We start from the raw sequence: 24,579 nt of genomic DNA on the forward strand, positions 1-24,579 counted from the left end.
TTTGATGTTCTTCACCTGTACCCTGTAGCAACATGCCTCACACCAACAATGTCTTTACTGTTGTTTTCTATACGGAAGCAAATTAAAAACAAAGTTGAAAACAAGATAGGTTTCTACCCTAAGCAGCAAATCTTTTGTAAACAAAAGTGACAATGTATATTGCTTGTAATGGCCTTCCAAAATGACCCATATATGCAATTTTACCTGATCTGACACTTAAAAATCACAATTATAAAAAGAATGTGTACGAATTGTGTACGAAAACAGTGAGAGCTGCATCCAACCAGATGTTGTTTTTGCAAATTGTCACACTCATCAGCCAATGGGATTGTTTACAGCGTGACACAGCGTATAAAGTAAGAGGCTCTACCTGGTGGCACAACTGCATCCTACAGCAAATCTGATGAACATTTTCTGACAGTTACACTGCACATCCCTCGTCTTCTGCATTATTGGTTAATATATTTTTACTCAGTTGAATTATTGACAGCAATTAACCCATAAACATCCCTACTTTCTATCATCTGTTTTCTCTGTGCTAGTTGGCCCACTTTTCATAACCTAAACATGGGTGTAGGTGGATGTGTTTGAAGGCACCACAGTTGAATAGAGACAAAATACATTTTGTTCTTCTATCACAATTAAACTTATTAATATAAACCCACATATAATATATTTGTATTATAACCTTTATTTTTATCATGGAATTATGCAAATTAGGCAAACTCATGTAATCAGAACGTATGTACGCATGTAAGTCACAACAAATATAACTATTTCAGGTGCGTTGTCTTCCCTTAATCTTTTGTGTGTAATAATTATTAATTAATATGAAAAATAGAAACATATGTACTGAAAAGTTATGTAGATGCCTGATTATTTAAAAGTAAAAACTGAGAAAAGCTTTGCAAAACAAAAAAGAATCAGTCTCATTTCATAGACAGAAAATGGCATTGAAATGATAAAAAAGAAAACTGAAAAAAAAATAGAAAAGTTGCTCAAAAGCATCGACTTCCCTTAAAACACCTCTGGTCCAGAGTACTTGATGGCTGCAGCAATGGTTCTGTGTGGAGTGCTGCTGAAATCTCATAATTTTACATATTGTGTTATTTGTTTAGCATCAAGTAATGCCACTTGAAAAAATTTTCAGTCAAAAGATTTTTTTTTTGCTTTAATCCCTGCAAACTATTTGGTAAAGATTATGGAAAGATCATGATGTCATGATCATGTTTACTATTATTATGAAGTCCAACACACCAAGTCCAACACCTTCCTCCTCCTCTTCTGACAGACATGAGTCATACGTCACATGGTCTTTGTCAGTTAAATGTAAACATATTGGGGTTTTTTTTGGCATTTGGCTGTCTAATTTTGGTATATTTTGTTGATTGCAATTGAGGCTGAATTTGATGTGTTATCAGACTGGTGTTGAATAAGAAGCTGTGGACCAACACCAGAACTGTGAAGTGTTTGTTTAATGGTGTCTATGCCAAATAAAGTACTTAAAGACAGAGTTATAACAAATCTAGTATTGAATGCAAAAATACATAAGCTGCAACTTACCCCGTGGCGTTGTTTATCAGTTGTAGCTATGGTGTTGATATATTTATGTATTTATATAACTTTCTTTGGACAAGAGCATCTGCTACATCCTGAAAATGTAGTCACAGCTTCAAAATAATCTATGTGATCCACATTCAACTAATGATCCTCTTGACTGGGCAACACCTTTACTGGTAAGAGGTCACTACTGAGGGTTTTTTTTTTGCAGTTTTGCAGTGAAAGTGTAGATGTGTCCTCTTACATTTCTTCTACCTTCTTCTGTTTATTCCAACAGAAGCTCAGTAAAGGCCAGTGGACAGCACAGTGTTTGATGTGGTATTAGGCTGTCTGGAGCACTGACACAGTGCCCAAGTACTCTCCTCTTTTCCTGCTTCTGGTCTGAATTTGCTGGATCCGCTTGTCCGTGTAGCGTGGAATAAAGCTGTTTTGATAGTGTCACAATATAGGAAAATAAATATCAAAGTATTCACGATCTATTGAGGAAAAAGAAGTTTCTCATTTGAAAGCCATGAATGAATGGCAGTGTGATAGATTGCTCTGTAACCCAGTTTCTCTTGTCCTCTCTACTTGAAAACGTGTACTTTTATTCTATTTTTATTGTTCCAGAAGTTTTCTCATTGAAACCACTGACTGCTGTGTGTTTGTGAGTTTATGAAAATGCTAAATACACCCAATCAAAATACAACAATTCATTTGACTTGTACTGTGAAGTGAAACACATTTTTGCCAGCTATCTGAACGGTAAAACATCTTCAACCCCAAACAAAAAGTTTCAAAGGTTGAGATGATGATCTCTCACTGAGATGATGCTACACTACGGGTACAACACAAAAACTACTACCTGTTTGTGTTATTAAATATGAAATGTATTCAGAGTTATAGCAGGAGTCAACTTGCTAAAGTTGGTTAGAGTGTCTAATTTTCAGTGTTAGATTGTATTCTAAAAAACAATTTATGCTCCATTTATATGTATGAGCTTATCTGCTCATTAAACACTAAATATCACATAACTATTTGTGAAAATGTGTGTGAAAATATTCAGAATAACTCAGTGGGTGATATTGTGTGATTTTTGTTTAAAGTGTGGATGCTCTAATGGAAGGAGGTCTAGATGGAAATATATTAAGTGCCTATGATAAAAAATGAGTTTGAGTATTTAATAGGAGAGGTCCTGGATGTAAATACATTTGGTTTGAAGTATTATATATATATATATATATATATATATAATCTTTTAGTCTGTATTTGTTTACATTTTGGCAAATCTGCACTAGATTTGACGAGACAGATATAAATAAGAATATATACCGCCTTGAGCTCGGCTCAGGAAATACTGAGGAAAGATACCCGAACTAATGTCTCTCTGCTGCTGCTGCTGTGTGCTGCAAATTTTCCTGGAAGACATTATACTGTATGTGTGACCTGAGCATGACATGACCCCATAGGGAGCCGCTAACATCAGAGGATAGTGGCTTTAAAGGGATATGTAGTGTTTTGTGTGCATTTGTTTTTGTAAGTGTTTGATAATGTGATAAATGGCATCAGAGAGGAGACCCTCCGGCCAGACAGGCGGTCAGAATCAGGCCAGTTTGGGTTGAGCGGTTAGTCTGATGTGCGGACAAAGTGAGTTGTGACGGAGTGTGGGGATGCAGCGCTCCACAAAGGCTGTTTGTTCAACCAACAATGTTTTATGTATGTGGTTAGTCTTTCATCAGCACACTCAGTATTCAATTTACATACTGTCTACTGATCCGGCACTGAATGTTAAGCTGTTTATGCTCTCTCAGCCACTTTATTCTGACACCGCGATGTGTGTGTGTGTGAAAGTCTATGCGCACGTGTGTGTGTGTGTGTGTATGTGTGTGTCTTAGACAGATTGCTTTGCCCCCTCCGCCCCCTCCCCTGTGGTTGTGCAGTATTGTGTTCTGGTAATAATGATGGGTTCTGTGCCTCCCAGTCTCCCTCCCAGCAGGACACACACATAAAAGGGTCCTTCTCAGGGCAGCCATGCGCGCGTGTCTATGTGTTGTTTTTCACTAGTGTGTGTGTGTGTGTGTGTGTGTGTGCATATGTGCGCATCTTGGTGTGATTCTAAGAACATCATTTTTCGGCGGTGCATGCTGATTGCGCCTCATACTGTGCGCGTGTCCAACCCATCAAGGTTCACATTGGTACGCTCGCTCTCCGTCTCTGCCTCGATCTCTCTCGCTCTCCCACCTCTCCCTTTTTCCATCTATCTTTCTGTTCCCCTATTTCTCCTCAACGTATGACATTTCTGCTGTCCTCACACAACTTCTCTGCACTTCCCCTGTGCGTATCAGCTATTGGATTTTTTTACCAGGGGAGCCTCTCCTTTTGCTACTGCAAATTGAAGCAGCCACACTTCAGAAAACAACAGTTCCTCTTGAAGAAACTTTTGGGTTCCACCATCCAATCGTCCGTCTGTAACACATAAATAAATAAATAAATAAAGGAGAACTAGCTCAGCTGGCTGTGTGCGTCTTTGGCTGAAGATCTACTGTAGGTTGCTACAAAAAAGAAAAGAAAGGAGAGTGAGAGTAGGATGTTGCTCATTGAAAGTTAGAAGCAACTTGTGTTTGTGTTTGTTGGCGTGAAGTGCGGTCCCCAGTCATTTCTAACCTGTAGGGGTGCTTTCACACCTTAGTGCGGTTCAAATGAATTTTGATACATTTGCCTTGTTTAGTTCAGTTGGTTTAGGCTGGTGTGAAAGCTGTCACTCAAACTCTGGTGAAAAAAAAACAACAAAAAAAATGGCGGAGAATACTTGAAAAGCTGCTTTGATCAAAACTGTGCTGATGATGTATAAAACTAAATGTTAACACTCCATCTACTAATCACTTCATCTATGTAAAGCTATAATTCAACTTTGTCCATCCTGCTTGTGTCTGTTCCTCCTCATTCATGACATATGAGGTCCAGCTGCTGGGCTTGACTTATAATACTCATTATCAATTATATCTTGGTGAGCTCTTTGTGACACCAGAGAATATAAATAAACACATTAGTTTCAGGAAATTGCAGCATGATTCGCTGTCAGTCGCTCAATTCAATTTCCCCTATGTGAGTCCATGCAGCGCCGATGATGCAGATCCTCATGATGTCACCAAAACCGTCCAATGAGCGAGTTACCTGTCAGTCCATATGACTTTATGCTTGTTTTATTTGTAATGAGTCAGTATGAAAACAAAATTTCTGAAATGCTGTTCCCAGTCTTTATGACTCATCATCACAATACAATAGTCACTGATACAGTGACGCTGTAGAAATGAGAGCCTTCCCTTTGAGCTTCAGTATATCAGCTTGAAAACAAGACTCCCTGCACATCAAACTTCTGGTGTATATGTAAGTTTGGGTTTATTTTTGCACATGTCTCTCAGTGACAAGTGAGTCATTCAGAAGTGACGTCTGTTTTTAAATACTTCGCTTGTTTCTGGGGCAGAATGTTTGTCAGGTGCAAAAAACCTTCGAAAATCAGGCCTTCAGTGAAGTTTCATGCATAATGAAACTTACCTGCTGTGTAATCTCACAATGTTCTAACCCTAATAAAATCATTATATAAATTATATAGAATAAAAAAATGTAAGATGAAGATATGCTTATATTATCTGGAAAGCAGGGAATTGGAATAAATCATTTCATTAACCAAATACTTCAAGCAAAAATGTAAAAACACTCTTCTAACAGCACCTGTCAAGAGCTTTTTCAACTACTTTAAGTGACCTTGTTTTCTTTCAGATGACCTCTGTGTGTGCCACACATTCTTTTGATACTAATTGCATAATTTGAATTTGCATTCAATCAGTTAGTGCTCATCACCTCAGAAATAGTAGATATTATGTTAAAGTGAGCGACATAATGAGATTGAACTGTGAATTCAGCTCAGTCAGACACTACATGTTCTTCTATAATTTCACTCTGAAGGTTAAAATGAGAAAATCTGTTTCATCAGCATCACATGCAAGCCTGGAGAGAAAAGTAAGAATAAAATATAAAGTCATGCTGCATAAGCTTATACACACGCACACGTGCACGCGCACACACACACACACACACACACACACACACACACACACACACACACACACATACACACACACACACACACACACACACACACACACACGCATACAGAAACACACTGGATTCAAAGAGACAAAAAACAAGAGAAAATGACAAATTCTGTTTCTCATAATTATGATTTATATTCTCAGAATATTCTCAGTTATGAATCCTGTCCAGACCTGAGCTTCAGATATATTTACTCTGCAGATGTTTTCATCATACTTTATTGCATGCTTTATTTTGATAGCTGTTACCAAACATGTCGCCAGCTGAGATGTATTTCAGATGCATGACTTTGTATCGGTGAAGCATCCGTACTGTTAGCTACTCCTAAACGAACAGAGCCACTTCAAGCACGTCAGAGTGTTTTCCACCTGAACAGACCCAAAGACTTTACATGCCTTCACAGTCTTGACGCACTACTAATAATAGCATCCGCATTACTCAGTAACATTAACAGTGTCTCAAGCAAGGAGGAAATAAAAGCAAACTAAATCACATAGTTCCATCACAGCCACCTGAGCCTTCATAACCATCATTATAACCGCTATCGTAAGCATCTTTCCTTTTCCGTATAATTACAAGATCATCACGAGATACTTTTCTTGTAATATGAAATCGTTTGATTCATTTGTTTGGTGGATTCTCTGAAATATGAAGACACCATGATGGTTATTGAAGAAATCAAGTTACCATGCTGATATTTTAGAATAACTTTACCTGATTTATAGTGTCTGAAATCACTCATTCACTACTCTCTGTATATTAGTAGTTGCTCTATCATAAGCAGTAAATCGAGAATTCAGACACTTATAAATCGTTGTCCTGTGTGGAGGTGTGGAGTCACACATCTGTAATGTTTACAAAATGCAGAGTATTGTGTTGTGCTATTGTACCATGGACACTACTACACATAAAATGGACAGTTCATACTGTAGACTGTATTGTAGGTAGGGAGTGGTTTCAGATCAGCCTTGGTTAGAGTTAGTATATGAAACATGGTGTAAAAGATGGACATCAGCCTGCTCCAGTGTTCCACCCCCAGTAACTGTGATTACAATCTGCAGCTGTGTAAAGCTGCTGTCTGCATTGTTTTATGAAATGATAATTGAAATATATTTTGATGAGTATTTTGGTGATATTAAGGTGCCTATAATGATCATCTCTTTGACTCAAAATATTACAATTCAATCAAGGCTGTCGTAAAGGAAGAAATAGCACGTTCATTATTTTGAGAATTAAGAAATAAAAAACAATCTTGCTGAATGTAATACTCTAGCCTGGTCCAGTATGACTATTTTTCCTAGAATGGTGAAGTCATGACCTGGCCAACTCTGCTTCTGATTGGCTAGTACTGGTTGCCTTTGTTGGTTGGGTTGGTTAGGTTTAGGCATGAGGAGCGGGATTGGTTAGGGTTAGGGTAAGAATATCAGGGTAAGCCAATCAGATGCGGAGTAGGATGGGTCATGACTTCACCATCCTAGGAAAATAAATATTGTAATCGGTTTATGGTGGCTAATGTTTGCTGATGTTAGCTAACTTTGGATGGATATTGCTGTGTAACTGATATTACTGAGTTTGCTTGACTGTGAAGTGAATATGTGCCTCACGGTACTCGCACAAATTTTATATGTTGTGTTTATTTGCTCCAAGTATCCAAACATTAGCTTTACCTAGCTAGCATGCTAGCAGCAACCGCATATGTGTGGAGTGCGTTTTTCCAGTTATTTCTGTTATTATTCTGTATCTCTTTGTCTTTTCTCATCTCTGGATGTTCATGAAGTAGATCCATAAAGCCCTGCCATACGTCACACAGTGGCTGATGTTCAGCAAGTTACACTGGGTTGCTTAATGATTAAAAAAGTGAAAAAAAGAAAGGAAGGAAAAAGAAAATGATTATTCCAGATACTGTCATACTATCATAATGAGAGGATTTTGTGTTGCACGTTCTTGACTGTTTGTCTGAAGTATTGCCTGGTTGGTGCCAGTGTTGATATTTATTTACAAGAAACTGTGAGTGAATATTATTATAAATGGGTCTTTTAATAGCATGCAGGTTCTATGTGTGAGCATGATGTTATGAAGAACTGCTGGGTTCCACCAACCTTTTGTTCATACCACAGTAATGTGATGTATCTGATCTTCACACCTCCTCCTTTCCTTCTCCATTCTTCTGTTTTTCCCCTTCCAACACATCTCCCTCCTTCTCTTTTGTCCTCTCTTAGGTGCATTGCCATCCTCAGCAACCAACTTCCCCTACCCTCCCTCCCCCACTGACTGCGTTGAAGCTCATCGGGTGTGCTCTGCCGACCCCCAGTGCGAGGCGTTGTACCGGGGCTTGGAGCTGTGTGCAGCCGATGCAGCGGTGTCACCGCTGGGGGAGCAGGCGGCGGCAGAGTGCCTGGAGAGACAGGATGCTCTGCTAGCCAAACACCCCTCTCTGTTGGCATGCAAGTGCCAGCGCGGCTTCCGCAAAGAGGAGCAGTGTCTACGCATATACTGGAGGGTTCGCCTGCTGCCAGGTCAGTCACAGCTCTGGGGGTGGTGAACGCAGGTGAATACAAAATGCAGCAGGGAGGCTTAATGTGAACAATGCAAAATAACTGATTTTCACATTGTGATTTAGGTCGATCACATTACTGGTTAGTAGGATACATTAATTGTTAGTTTGGGTCTTTTCATGGGATTTGATGTCAATAAAAATAGAGAATGCTGCCAGTCTTGTCCTTTAAAGCTGTTGATGATATTAAAAGTTTGTGGTGCCGCATTTGCACACCTGACGCACCTTACGGACAAAATAAATAGACAGAGTAGAGATGAGCAAATGTAATAAAATAGGTGTAGCATTGACAAGACCCTACATGCAGGTGTTTTAAGACACATCTTACGTCGTCGGGGTGGTTGCCCTTTACACATACAGGCATTTACTCATAATCACAATATCTATTTATTTACCAACTTCATCACGTCTCACACTGGTTTCAGATAGAAACATTGTGCTGAATCTTTCTTGCTTTCATGCTTAAATAATTCTGCCTTCATTCCCTAAATCCAAAAACATTTTTACCCAAACACCCGTTTCTAATTTCAATTTTAACTTTGAACTTGTTTCCTAACCCTAAACCTGCCTCGTATGGAAGTGAAGTCCAGTCAAATAGACCTCACCCTGAGATTCACACACACACACACACACACACACACACACACACACACACACACACACACACACAGTAACAGAAGCATATCCAGAGTGCTGGTGTGATGTGTGCATCAGTAAGTGAGCTAACACTAGCCAGCGGACTCCTCCTCCCCTGTGGCCTATTAGTCAGCGGAGCATTAGTGTAATTACACACTCTTCAGTTTCTAACGCTGCTAGGCTGCTCTAGCATGTCATTACCATAAATATATAGCCTGGAATAGGATTTACATACATAAACACTTTACATGCCATTACATTCTTGATTGAGTTTGTACTTTGGAGTGTGTTTAAATAATTTGCAGGAACAAACGGCTCGTCCTCTAGTCAATCAAGACTCTGCTAATGGGTTTCAAAACTGGACAAAAGCTGCCTCCAATAACATGAGCTCATGGTGACTCTGGGTGTATTGTAATAGCATTCTCATCCCTCATTTTGTCCATGTTGATGGGATTTACTGTAAATGACAGAGCAATTGTGTTTTTTTTTGTAAATATAGTTATGTTGCACGGATATAAAAACCTCAGTGCAAATATGTGGGTTATTATATTTATTCAGGTTATAAAAAGGAAAAAAACAACAGAAAATTTTAAGAATAACAAAAATGAAATCAAAAATTGAAGCATCAGGACAGGAAATGACATCAGTCTGAAGGGCTTTCTCCATAACTTCAATAAAGGTGAAATGAATAGTTCAACATATTGTGAAACACGCTTATTCACTTTCTCTTCTAGAGGTACATAAAAGACTGAAACCATTCTCATATCTGTGGGTCAAGCACAAAGCTAAAGGCAAGAGGTGATTAGGCAAGATCAGTGGTTCTCAAACCTTTTCACATCAAGGACCCCTAAACTGACACAAAGTAGACCACACACCCCCATTTGATAAGATTTTGTCCCAGGTTCTGTATCTGATCAGATTTTTGCTTTTAGATGTTTTATTACAGAAAGTGTTTGAAAGCCATGACTAAAATAGTCATACATTCTGTCACTATGTTACTTATGGATGGAATTATAGTGAAAATTGAAGAATTGAAGATTGTCCTTTTTGCTGGGGAACCCCCGGAACCCCCTCAAGGAAGCCTAACTTTGAGAACCACTGGTGTAGATTAGCAAAACATTGTTCTAGCACAGAAATGCTTGCTCTAAAGCCAAAAATTGTAGGTTTTACATTTCTGTTTGTGTATGGATTAAGTAAACCAGATACAGCATGGTAATAGTCAGCTTCACTGGTGTTGGCAGGTGTATTTTTGAACTTTGGACAGAGCTAGTTAGCTGTTTTTTTCCTGCTTCCAGTCTTGTGCAGTGCAAAAATTCAGGGCCCTCTTCTAACCCTGTACTACAGTTATTTTAGACTTGCTGTTGTATGTTGGTGCTGAGCAAGGTTTGAATAATTACCATCCACACACACACACATACCAAACAGGCTTCAAAGCTAAAATACAGTGCTTTACTATAATAAAACTGTCCACTATCACTAATGTTACACACATTTAAATTAGTCAGTTTTGGTTAATTCTGCTTTCGTAGGCCGACACCCATTGACTGGTAGCTAACTGGTTAATTTTAAAGAAAAGTTGCGATGTGACTTTTGTTTGTGAGAGCTGTCCAGCAATCAGGGGTCAGAGCTAGTCGTCTGCCCTGGTTAGCTTGACTTTTAGCTCATCCTTCTTCACCTCAAAATGTTTTCAATACATTTAGTCACAGTAGCTCTCGATGGCATAATGTAGTCGGGCTTGAGATACCGAACTAGCTCTTTCAATCCCTCACCCTCTACCACACAGATTGGCAGCACATCGGTCATCATGTGGCACACTAACTGGGTGGTGGACTAATAACAAATTAATATCTCTGTTGTTATTACAGATAGACCATAGGATTAGCCTGCTAGGCTAACAGTCCGTCAGCTGTATGACTTTATAGCCACGCTGTGATGTCTTTCAGAGCACACAAGCACTGTAATCATACCTGTCACCTGCCCAGCACGGTGCTGTTAAACCAGAGACACCACAGCCACACCTTATTTTTATACAGTCTATGGGCTACAAACAGCACGGCACAGCTATGCTAATGATGCTAGACATGCTAGCTGCTAGTGTCGGAGCCTCTGTGTGAGATGCTTCGGTTGGTAAATGTGCGTTTCTAAAACTTATTTCGGGGCTGCACTCTCAGTCCTGGAAAGTACTGAAATTTGGCACCGAATGATCTAACGTGAATAACGTGAAGTAACAAGATCAGTACCCAACCCTAGTATGCAAGTTAACCTATAGATCAACATGCGTAACTGGTAAAAAAATATTCTCAGTTGTTAACCGATGAACTGATTAACTACATTAAGATTACTACTATTAAGATTCATTACATAGCCTACCTGAGCAAGTAGAGTGGCTCTTATCAGATGTGAGGTGCTGCAGGGTGACTGATCTCAGAACTGCTGGAGACTTGGCATGCAGATTACTGGCTGAAAGAGGAAAAAAAAACTGCACACCCTCTGCTTGCTGTGACTGGTGCTCTACCACAAAGAATGAAAGAACATAAATACGACGATTGCACAGCGGTAGTATTGTATTCGGTAATGAGACAAGATGAACCTTCCCACTGTCACTTGAGATCAGAAAGTGAATAAAAAAATGTAAACACAATTACCGTGGGGAATATAATTAAAGCACAATAAAACCTGATCATGTACGATACATCTGTCTGGTGTTGCTGTGGTGCAATCACAAGGTTAATCTGATGCTGAAGTATAAATCAAAACTTATGCAGAGGCAAGTAAGGAAGCTGAAATATTTGGATGTGCAAAGGGGTGGTTTTACTTCAGGGACCTCTCTGCACTGCAGGGGATGCAGGCGGGAGGCCTTTGTTATCCTAATTAGCTTTGTGAAGTAAATATCAATTTGACACAGTGAACTGTCAGAAAATACATGGAACAACTTCATTTCGAGATAGAATAGATTATAACACAGAATCATTTGTTATGCACACAGAGCAACATGCTGGTGAGGATAGTTTAATGATGTTAGATCTGTTATCAAAGAGTTATGATTTGAACATACTGTACATGATAATGCAGATGACTCATGGTCACACTGATCTTCTATTCACTGGAGTTTCCACCACTGTCATATCTCTTTTCTATATCACTGTCCCTGATTATTTTATTTACTCTCCTGTGTGTCATTGCTTCCTAAGAATTCTTCCTCCCTCTGCACCTCTATAAAGTGTTATCTTAACTTGATGCTAGATGCTAGAACCCTTGCAGATTGTTTTACCGAGAATACTGCTTATCTTATATCCTCTTCCTCTGATGACCTAATTACCATCTTCCATAGAAACCCAACAACCCACCCCAACAACCCAACAACCAACCAGGATCGCCTTGTCATTTTAAAGGAAAATGTTGCAAACTGGGATCAAACTTGGCAGGAATGCTGATCCAAAACCAAAAAAAATCATTAAATGTTCTTTTCCTTTTTAAAATTGTATTTTAAATATAATCCATTAAACAGAGAAGACAAAACATTCAGCAGTGTTCACTGCCCATGCAGGTGAATGAGAAAGAAAGAAAGAAAGAAAGAAAGAAAGAAAGAAAGAAAGAATGAAAGAAAAAAAAGAAGAAGCTATTTACATTTTGGTAAGTTTTCAGGGGGCACTGTTAAGATTAGATATTCTGTTTGCACTGCATATGAATGTAGTAGTATGTTTGAGTGTGTGTGTCTTTGGACAATCATGATTCTGTACACGTTTCTGTGTGTGTATTTGTGTAAGGGAAGATGGAGAAGTTACAGATAAAGAAAAGGTTAAATAAGCCAAAGATATTAATAATAATAACAGTTGAAAATATGTAGAAAACTATTACAAGAATTGAAAGAAAGAAGGGAAACATGTTCTTTTGGGACTAAGGAGTTTTCTAGTAAGGGGTTAAGGTTAGGGGTTTAAGGATGATGGGTTAGGGGGTTAGAGACCCTGAGCCTGGGGAACTCTGGATCTCCCACCCAGAGTCCTCCAGGGCTGCAAGGGCCCGGTCAAAGGTTACCTGTCCTTTAGAGGGTTATTCTGTAGGTTCTGTGGTTAAAAAAGGGAGGAAGGAATGAAGGTGAAATGGATAATAAAGAGAAAGTAGTAGAAAGAGTAGGAGATAAATACACAGCTGAGCAGATACATATTTAAATGAATAATAAGTAAATAAATTGATAAATAGAAAATATATAAATACACAAGTAGACGGGTTAATGGGTGAGGAGATCAGTTCTGTATAGTTCAGACTGTGCATGTTTAGTGACAAAATATGTACAAAATTATAACAATGGCAATTGCCATTATAATAATTACAATGATAATCTGCAAAGACTTTTGTTTTAATGAATTTGGTTAATATTGGTGGAAAATGGTCCATTCTGGTACTTTGTGACCATTGATGTGTTCAATAAAGTTATTGTGGCTTTGGCTCTCTGGCACATTTCTCAACTGTTTTAAAATCTTTCACTGGGCCAAGACTTTGTTGTTTCCCTGAGGAAGTTATGTACAGAGAAAGTAAATAGTTTTTGTGGTGTGCCCCAAGGTTCAATCCCAGGCCCCACTCTTTTCTATCTGGAGAAGAGATTTACCTGTTTTGGATTATTTTGCCCAAAGAAATTCTCAAAAAAGACCTGGATGTAGAAGTTTGGACATGGTCTTAATAAACACTGCATCTTCAAATCATTTCTTTCAACTGTAAAAATCTTAATACTTTTAATTCATTTTTCAGATAATTTCACGGCCTCATTCCATTATTATATTGATGAATCCTTATACTGCATTTGAAGGAGGTCACATTTAGTTTCACTGGTATTTTCCAATTTTTGTTTGCTTTCTTTCCCTCATTGTTTGTTCCTTCCAACCCGTTGTTTGTGTGTTCCTTTTCTCTAGGGGAGGATGAGCTGGAAATATCTCCCTATGACGACTCACTAATGGATACTCGTATGGCCTCCTTAGTGGCAGGTAAAACACAATACACACATACCAACACACAGAGTCACTCAAACAGTCTTTGTTATGATTCGGTTGATGAAATCAGTGTCTATCACCATGAACTATTTAATGGCAGACAGCTTCATAGCTCTGATATACCTGTCATACAAGTTCATGCCGCTCAATAAATCACTAAGCCTCAGAAATTTTATGGTGTTTTCAGACCAGGGGTTAAAGTGGGATTTGGCAGGTAGGGGAATCCTAAGATCTGGTGTAGCGGTGCAGCAGGGAAAAACGACTCACCTCAAAATAACTCAAATTGATTTGTACTGTGAGCTCCAGTGGGCTTGTTTTCTTTGTGGACAGGCTAACTGATCAGCTGACCTTCTTTCAAGCACCCATGGCTCTGAGCTGTGCTGCATTTGAATTAACCAGATAACTGCAATAACACATCATGTATATCCACTGTCTGATTAAAAAAAATCTAAAATGAATGACATTACTTATGCAAGCTTTGAATTGTATTATTATCACACATTAACATTAATAAAGTACTTTCTAATTGGGAAGTACTCATCCCAATTTAAGGGCACTTTATGCTCATCATACTAGCAGTGGGACCAGTATGGTGGAGCTAAAATCACAAGTTGAAACATTTTCCACTCATGCTGGCGCATATTTCTGTCTACTTGCATCTTTACATTGACTTTGTAGGTAATCGTGCCATGCAAAAAATTTGCTTTGCATTTGGTCTGAACACACCATTAGTCAATATGTATCAGTCAATACAGATTTAGTTATTAGTGACAGAGGCTCTTTTCATTTGTCTTCTCCATAGTCTCTGTAGACCACAGAGCTGCCACGTTTTTGGCCTGCGGTCCTTTGGGGCCAAGGAATTGGGTTGTCAGTCTTTCAGTTGGTTTGTCCATCCATCCAACACTTTGGTTCAGAGTAAATATTGACAACTGCTAGCCAGATTGCAGTAATGTTAAGACCCCGTGGATGATTCCTAAATATTTGTACGACTCCTAGATTTTTCCTCCAGAACCATAGCCACACCAATACTTCTATCATGAATAGTCATCTAGACAAACAATGGATTTTCGTTTTATGTATGTATACATATGTATGTATTCAGGGACACCAGAGAGAAATTCTATTTTTTTTTTTTTTTGATTTCCTAACCTTTCGTGTAGCAGCCAGTTTTAGTTCTAGTTTTGAATTGACCAATTTTCAGCAACAGACTAAATGTTCTTCTTAACTGAAGAATCTGAATGATGTGAATGTTGGGGTTGGAACAGTGATGCGTTCACTTACTGATTTACATATTGAGTGTATTTAAATGGTCACATGATCGCCTAACGAACTAAAATGAATGCACTCTGTCTATGAACTACATAGACAGAGTGCGATTCTTTGTACTGAATTAAACAAAACTGTTTGAATCAGTAAAGTGATTTGTTATTTCCACCTGTACTGTGCACATTCATGCACCCCAGAGGATGCTTTGAGACTTTGAGATTTCCTGTACTACCACCCTCAGGACAAAGTGACCTTTTTTTAAACTAAAAGCTATAAGAGGCAATTTTTGAGCAATTATTATATGAAGCTTGGGACTTCCACGTCCCCCTTCACAACTTTCTGCTCACACAGGGGTTTTGCGTTTGTTAATTGAACTTCTCCTCACCCCCTCAGCCTCATCTTTCATGCAACTGGATGGTGAGAACCAATGCCTGAAAGCAGCTCAGGACTGTGGCTTGTATGAGAAGTGTGGCTCCCTGCGATCAGAGTATGTCCTGGCCTGCACCAAGCGGGTGCCTCTAACCAACCGATGCAACCAGCACAAGTGTCACCGAGCCCTGAGGCGCTTCCTGGAGCGGGTGCCTGAGGAGTACAGTTTGGGTGTCCTGTTCTGCCCCTGCACTAACACCCTGTGTGGTGAGAGGAGGAGGAAAACCATTGTGCCCTCCTGCTCCTACCAGGAAATGGACGGCCTGCAACCCAACTGCCTCCACCAGCAGAGCTTCTGCCGCCGGGATGACCTCTGCAGGTTAGACATGACACCCAGACAATATATGGGGCTGATATTGTCTGTTATCATAAAATTTTAAAATGCTACAAAATGGCACCATATATGGGGCCATTTTGTATTGTTTTATTATGGAATTGATAGCAGTATTATGTAACATTGCATTCATATGTGTCTGAAAATATATTTTATAAATAAAAAATTGAGGTACATTATATCAGTGCCCCAAATCCACCAATTTCCTCACAGCTCACCATTGATTTAAACTCAATGTTTCAACATTTCTGTAAATAAATGAGAGAATTTTAAGATTTTGGTGCTACCAGGGGCTATAAAATGTATATAAGCAAAGATGTGTTAAAATTAGTCACTGTAAATGTAAAGGGTGGTGCTTTGTTTGCTAAATTTTTATTATGGTGAAGCTGTGGTCACAACATAAAGTGCCTCAACAAAATTCATCTGTGTGTCTTCACATAATAGGTGCTGTAAACTTTGTAACGTACTGGCTGTTTGTAGGGCTAGCTGACGACGTACTGTAGCTGGCAAGCTAACCAGTAACATGATAGTTAGCTGGGAAACTGCTTGTGCTAACTAGCCACAATAGTTCTCCAAGGGAGCTTGCTCACAAGCTAACTAGCTAGGTCACTAACTGTTAAAGCATTAAAGCGATGTAGGCTATTTGTATCATTGGCTCCTATCTCACAACTAGCAGTAAACCATGCTATTTATGAAGCTGTTTACACTCTGCCAGAGGAGAGTTAAATAGAATTGGATGGTGCAATATCTAATCTGATAACTTCTTCTACCTTGGACTCTGTGTCTCCCTGTTCCTTACTGTCGGAACGGTCTTTAAGATGGTGAAAATTATTATGATGAGGTAACAAAAAAGGTAATGATTATTCATTTGAATGTCCCACAATGTTTAACTTCAGGTGATTATACACTAATTAAAACATGCTTATGAATATTATATTCCATTTCTGCCAAGTCTGTTCTGCTAGATGCCACTAAATTCTACACACTGCACCTTTAATATATTAGGAGAGAGAAGCTGTAGGAACAGTGAATTGAAAGCAGATATAACAAAAAGTCATGAAAGGACATAGAAAAAGGCAAAATGTGAAAGTTCTAAAATGTGTCAGTACTTTAAAAAAAACACGCAAACACACCCCAACATACATTTCCACCCAAATTTCCTTCCCACTTCTTGTGTTTGATGTTGAGTTGTTGTTTCTGTTGTTGCCAGGTCCAGACTAGCTGATTTCCTTCAAAACTGCCAGCCATCTCCTCTGACGGCCAGCGGCTGTCTGAGAGACTCAGCAGGCCTCTGCCTCCGAGCCTACGCTGGACTCATAGGTACGAGGGTGGGGTAGTAACTCTAACTATAATATCTGCAGTTTGATAGACATACCTATACCCTACATGTACTTATACCCTACACTATACCCTACTTAAACTGACTTGTAGAAAACTAACTTGGTAGCTTAGTAGCTTATCTTATCAAATATGTTATTATAATAGCAGATACTCATTCACATGATAGTATATTTGGAAATGTTATGTAAATTAATTTAGAGCTATCTTTTCTCAGGTAAAAAATCAAGATAATACTTACACATACCAAATATATAATTGTCTCACTGTGTAAAATGTGGCTGATGGGTGATGCTGACAGTTGAGGTATGGTCCACTGTATACCTGACAGAAATAACTGATACAGATGAAAAGTTCCTATAGATTTCCAAAGGGAATGCATAAGGGTCTTATTTGACACACTTGTTCTAAGTTGAGGGTAATAATACAAAAACTTGATTTCTTAAAAAATAAAAGAGTTAAATAAAATTATTAACTTAGAAGTTATCAAAAACAGGATTTTGAATTGGGGTTTTTCAAAAACAACCTTTTTCATGAGAACTTTTACTTCAATTGTGAAAGAATTGAATACTGTTGGATGGAAAAGTGGTATCAAAATGTCCTGAAACTTTCCAGATGCACTTCTTCACTCTCCATCCATCTGCTCAACATTATAAAAAAATGTTGTTTTCTTAAAGAGGGCAATTGTTGTTGTTGTTTATTTAGATTGATTAATTATCAGATTAGACTGATTAAAGCTGGTTTTGGGCACTTTGTTTTTAATTCACTTTTGTCAGTAATATACTTCCATATATGAGCTGGTCTTCACCGTACTAATCAGCACATGCATGCTGGCTGGCATGAAGAGAGGGACTGATATGAAAAGGAAAGACAAAGAAGTTATGGTTATAGCTTAAATTGTCATCATGAGTAACAACTACATGATAGACCTGGCAGCATGTTAAATATATGTCTTATTCGAAGACTCTCTAAAACAGAACTATAATGTACAAATGTCAAAATAAAAGTGTGGAATACAGTGAATGGATGGGTTTAAGGATAGATGGCTGGAGTGGGAGAGTAATGGGTGGAGAAGTGTATGAACAGGGTGATCAGATGGAGGAGAAGAAGCAGCAAGATAGAAACTGAAGACGCATGACAGCTGACAAGAGATGTGGATCGAGACGCGTTGAGCGGCTATCTGCTCGCTCTGACAATGATAGATGACTTTTCTATAAGGCTTATAGCCTTCTTAAAGGCACAACCCGCATAATCCACATATTTATAACAGAGTAGTCTGCCAGAGATAACCAAACGATGTGAACGCGGTGCCTTGTTTTCCTGAAGAAAACATATTGATAGCAGTTTTTTGTGTTTTGCATTCTTCAGGAGTTCCTCATCATCATCATTGATCATTAGAAGATGTTGACAGCTCATGTATCTGTATGAGATATAGGCTTTAAAACTGTATTGTATCCTAAACTCAGGGCTGGCCAAGGCTTCTGTAGCCCCTTGCTATTTCCTATTCCAAGAAAGTTTATCAACATAATGAAGAAACATTGTTAATGAACATATCTGACAATTCTCAAAATGTTTTGCTACATGTATCAGTAAAGTGTGCACTGACAATGTATTCAGGCAAATATCCAGTCATAGTAACTAAAGCATTATTCGACTTTTTTATGGTTCTGTTTAGACACTTAAAATTTTTTGGAAAGATCGTGTTTTTGGATTATTACAGATTTCCACAGTGATTGAGACATGATGTGTTTACTGTATTAACATGTAACCATAACGACAATCTTTCACTAATCTTAAACCTTAACTTCCTACACTAGAAAATCCTGCCTGTGAACATAATCCAGGCAGCAGTTATGTGTTAAGACACAACTTAATTGGGAAAACAGAATGATATTATATAAATGTAATTTCTAGGAAACTGGGATGGCCCGTAAGGTAGAAAAATACATCCATCAATCAAAAAAGCTATGGTATGCTGTGGTAAATGGACAGTTCTAAGTTAACAAAATCATCATATCTCATTAAAACAACATTTTATTGTTATAACATTATACATTGATATGTTGTTATGATTTTAATAAATTTGTTAAAAGGAGAAAAAGACACAAAGACAGGATGAAGCCCACATCAACTAGAAAGATAAAGTGATATGTTGCAGCGTATTGCTGCCACCATGACAAAAACTGGCGGCAGCAAGCCTCTGTTTGGAAGCCCATTTCTAGCTTCCAACTTAATGCAAAAACAATTTATTTTCTCATCTCACTCGAGGAAAAAAAAAGTGAATCAGTGCATTTCCCAAAATGAACTGTTTTATTTAAAGACTTTTTGGAGGAGAGTGTGTGTTGCACTCAATCATGGTGTTTGCTACCTCATCTTCATCCAGGCTTCAACTTATTGCCGCAATTTGGGCTCTCTGGCTTTAAAAATTGCCAAGATGACACTGAGCAGAAAAAGCTCAACTCCAGTCCCTTCAGCTCCCCTAAGAAGCTCCCCTACATCATTTTTTTCTACAGGCTATGTTTCAGCTTAGTTTGAAGTAAAAGAACAGTACCCTCTTTCTGTTTTGGGCCATAAAGCAATTTATCTGATTTCCTGCCAAACTGCTCAAAGTAAAATGCAGTGTAGAAGCCAGTAGAGAGTTTTGTTGGCCCATGACAGTGTTTGTTTCTGGCAATCATGTTTATGTCTCTGAAATATTGTGATAAATGAAACATGTGGCTCCTTAACTAAACTTTTTGTATATGAATTTTGACCCTCTTGACATGTAGGTACCATCATGACGCCCAACTACATCAGTAATAGCTCTGCAGACGTGTCGCTGTGGTGCAACTGTGAAGGCAGCGGCAACCAGTGGCAGGACTGTCTGAGACTGCAGCGCATGTTCACCCACAACACCTGTCTGCGTGAGTCTACACTCCATACTCATGTTTTATATACTGGTCTCTGCAGAGACACTGAACAAGTCACAAATATATTTATTGTCTATCAAAACTTAATCTGCCTTGATTGCAATATGACAGATCAGATATGACAATCAGATTCCATGCAAAAATTTATTTGTCATTTTTGCTGGTTGGTTTTGGTGGAAAACTAACATTTTTCCTACAGTTCAGCTGGAATACAGTGAAATTATGATGGTAACTGTTCTTGCAGAGGCTAATCAAATCCTGATTTCAGTCAATTGTCAAGGCTAGATTACCAACTGGGTAAAGCAGGCAACTGCCCCCAGGACCCCAGACCTCCAGGAACCCCCAAAACCCTTGGTCCACAGTGTTTCAGTTTGATTGTGATCATTTTATTAACTGCACATTTGTTTGGGAATATGCGTCACTATAGCACATGATCAAAAAAAAAAAAAAAAAAAAAAAAGATGTATTTCCCAAATAAATCTGCTTTTAATCAAATTACCACAAAAACATACATGGAAAATCCAGAGCCACGTAGTATAGTAGAAAAGTTTAAATAATGTGCCATGTGTAAATGACTGCACTTGATGGATACTTATGGATACTAATCTACAGAGAAGAAAGACATATCACTGGGGGCTCTAATCTCATCTTTGCCTCAGGGCAACCTAGCAGGTTATTCTGATGCTGCTATTGTCAATGTTCTTTTTATAGTGAGGTTGTTAAAATGTCTGGTGAAAATCAGACAAAAAATCAGCCAAACTAAACTGAGGAGGTGAAACTTGTGTTGGTAGATGAATCTGCCCTTCAAAATGCGGTTAATGCAAAGTAAATAAATTGGAAAGTGTAATCCAGCCTTATACAACACATAGATGGGTTGCTATTGAATCTGCCTTTACAAAATACTTGAGTTCAATAATTTAGAAAATAATCAACTTGCTTTCTTTGAGAGAGTAAAATGAGAAGATCAATAACAATCTCATGCCTGTATGTTCAATAAGGAGCTGGAGTCAGGATGTGGTTAGCCTAGCTTAGCATGAAGACTGGAAGCAGGGGGAAACAGCTAGCCTGACTCTGTTCAATATTACACCTACCAACACCTCTAAAGCACACTGATGCTTTTTTAATCTATTTTGTTTAATCACACAAACTGAAATGGAAAAAAGATCCATTTGGAACTATTTGTTGGTGAACAGCTGGATGCACAACCTTGTTGTCACTGTGAGGTTGCCAGTTTTATAAATCTGACTTCATTTATCCTTTATTTAACCAGGAAGTCTCTTGAGGTATGTTATCTCTTTTGTGAGAGAGACCAGGCCAAAATGGCAGCGTACATGTGTCTGTACAGAGACCAAAACCAAAACCTGTGCTCACTGACTGTTACTACCAGAGACACTGCTGTGCTGGATGAGTAGATGGATAAATAATTATGTCTCAAAAAAAAAATAGTTTATGCTAATCTAGGCTAACCACGTCTTGACTCCAGCTCAGTACTGAACACACAGACATGAGATTGTAACAAGCTACTTATCTCAGTCTCAGAAAGAAAGCAAACAACTGTATTCCTAAAATGTTGAACTATACTTTTGAAATGTTTCCCCCATCTTTGCTGCTGAGGGCATGTGTGCAGTGCCAAGTAGAGTTTAAATGATTCCTTTATTACCTCACTGCATGTAAGGATCTTATTTATTTAGAGAAATTTCCTAAGGACAAAGCTTAAGTTAATTTTGTGCTTCAAATATTTTGTATACTTATACATATATTTAAGTGTCTAAAATAAATAGTAGGCATTTTTATGAAACCCTGCACTGTTGTAATGGCATGTGTTACTGTCCCACACATCCACATATATTATTATGAGAATTTAGAATTTTGGGGAATTTTGGGAATTATTAATCATTCCACTCATTTAAAAGATACTGACTAGTTACAAAAATATTTCTATCCATATTGTTTTTAATAAACCTTGTTTTAAATAAAGCATCATAGGAGCAGAAGTATAAAAACAGAATTAATGTGTCACCATCAAAGGTACTGTGGGGAACAATTCAAAGGGAATAAATGAAAAAAAAATTACTTCGACAGAATGTCTGTTGAATCTGCCTGGGTGGCTGACTCCTGCAGTGATGTTCACAGCATGATCTGAACTCTATCTCTTTATACGTCAGCTACAGTACATCCTACAGCCTTAGCATTCATGAGAGTCTTACAGTTTGTATCTACAGCACGAGGCTTCGGCAGAGCGCGAAAGGTGTGAAGAGAAGAGCCGGAGGGTAAAACCCTTCAGCTGTCACTCAATCACAGCAGCTGTCAATAAGACTGTCGATACACACTGAGCCTGTATGTCCAAACACTAAAGCCTGGATCGACGCGTCAATGCACTTCCCATAAAGCTTGGTGATTTATCAAGCTGCCGACAGCTCAAACAATAAAGCTGCCAAATAGATATGTAGGTTCACACCCACTCAGATGCAGCGTCGCAGCACACAGGCCAGCTGAATGCACACAAACACACACACACACACACAGAGTCAGTGACGGGGTTGTGTCTTCATGCAGGTAACTCTATCAGTTGGATGGGGAGCCCTGCTTCCCTGCCTGCCGACATAACCCCCCCTCCTGCTCCTAGACCCTCCCCGCTGGTTCAGGAGGATGAGCTGCTGAGCAACAACCACCTGCCTGAACACAACAACATCGTAAGTACACTTCAGCTCATCACGCGTGTCGCCTGCACATTTTAGATTACCTTTCAGAATTTTATCCCAAGACCTTTCCTATGATCTTGGGTTGGAGCTCATCTCGTCACTGTCACTGTGTATTGTTTATTTATTGTATTTGTTTTATCTCCACTGCTGGGGCTTTTTTATCTTTTTTACTTTTACTTTTTTAAAAAAATTTATTTTACTCTTTCCCTTCAGTTTTATTTTTACAAACTCACATCATCTTTCTCTTTGGTTCCTGACAGCACTGAGTTAGTGATTTGATGTAGTCTTTAGATATTTGCCATGATGTCATACTTAACCTTTGCCACCGGCACCACACCATCATCTCTCTGACCAGTGCTTTACCAACTTCACAATGAAAAGGAAAATATTACCTTGTACATGAAGGAAAATGTTCAGACGGGGGTTTATATGTTTATTCGCATATTAAATCTGATTTTTTTCAAGCCAAGTACAGTAGAAGAATCGTTTCAGATGGAATTATAGTTGAAAGATGAAAGTTTTAAATATTCTTAGAGTATACTTTATACACAACAACAGTGTTACTCTTATTATCCCTGCTGAGCAGCAAAGTATGTCATCATACAATACCTACCTAAAGTTTGCTAACATTAGCTAACATTACCCACAATAAGGTGATTCCAGACCAAGGAAGATTGGAGCAGAAGAAAATTAAAGGCTGTGTTATACTGCTTATGAATTAAACTTTTAATGTGTAAGAGGAAGAATGTGCTATCTGTTCTATGAAACATTACACAGTCTCACTCTAAAGCTGCACTAATCAATTTAAATGATATTGATCGTGTCATGGTAATGACGTGTCAATAGAGAATTACGACCTGACTCCCCTCACTATGAAGCCTTTTGGTGCCTTTCAGCTCATTGTTTTAGTTAGACAGCCAGTAACTTTACTGTTGAATTTACTGTTGACTTTATTGAACCTGTACTTGTCAGATGGCCAGAAAAATATCTCCAAATGAACGCTAACGTTCAGAAGATAGTAATATGTAGATAAATATGAGTACGTTTACATTCACTCAAGAAATGAAGTCACTCAGAGATACTAGGTTTTGCAGGTAGTCAGAGAACATGTCCACATGACCTGCAGTGACCTGGTTAAATCCACGTATATTATTATGGAATCATTATAATCATTATTCAGGAAATTTAGATTATTCTTTTAACTTTATTAGTACTAGAGGACGCTGCTTCCTGACTTTTTTTCTTTTTTGTGTGTGTGTGTGTGTGTGTGTGTGTGTGTCGGAGGAGACTGACGGCACAGTGACAGAGCACAGCTTTTCCTCACAGCATGAATGTGTCTGAATTTTATAGTCAAAGGTTCAGGGTAGAAACCAACATATTCAGACTTCACCCCTGAACAGAAAGTTGAGTTTACAATCCATTTAACTTGTATCATTTATGCATCCAGTTATGTTTTTGGTTCATCAGAAAGCCTATCAGTGACGGTTGTCATAGAAGGTCATACCTCTCAACTGCTGAACACAATAGAGTCAGCATTTGATTTGAAGATCAAAGGAGTTGCTCTTGAGCAAGAGTTCTCTGAGAACTTTGGCTAGCCCTCAAAAGATTAACAGTGTAATCCAACAAGTCCTGAAGTCACAATGATAGGAGAGACTTCATGAATACAGGTTGAGTTATCTACAACTCAACAACTTATATCTGATTTATTGATCTGATTTAAAAAATTAGAAACATTATTTAAAGATATGATTCGATTTTTCAACGTGTAGCTAAA

At 38.4% G+C, this 24,579-nt stretch overlaps 1 protein-coding gene across 1 annotated transcript in view; it reads left to right on the forward strand.

Moving 5' to 3' along the window:
- gfra3 (GDNF family receptor alpha 3) overlaps positions 1-24,579 on the forward strand; it is a 49,652-nt gene that overhangs the window by 15,230 nt on the left and 9,843 nt on the right. The window contains exons 2-7 of the mRNA XM_044362802.1: positions 7,872-8,168; positions 13,750-13,821; positions 15,487-15,841; positions 17,067-17,176; positions 19,963-20,097; positions 22,660-22,796. Of these exons, the coding sequence (XP_044218737.1) occupies positions 7,872-8,168; positions 13,750-13,821; positions 15,487-15,841; positions 17,067-17,176; positions 19,963-20,097; positions 22,660-22,796 (1,106 nt within the window). The remainder of the gene's footprint in view (positions 1-7,871; positions 8,169-13,749; positions 13,822-15,486; positions 15,842-17,066; positions 17,177-19,962; positions 20,098-22,659; positions 22,797-24,579) is intronic.

Source organism: Thunnus albacares, chromosome 10, assembly GCF_914725855.1.
Source record: "Thunnus albacares chromosome 10, fThuAlb1.1, whole genome shotgun sequence".
Taxonomy (NCBI): Eukaryota; Metazoa; Chordata; class Actinopteri; order Scombriformes; family Scombridae; genus Thunnus; species Thunnus albacares.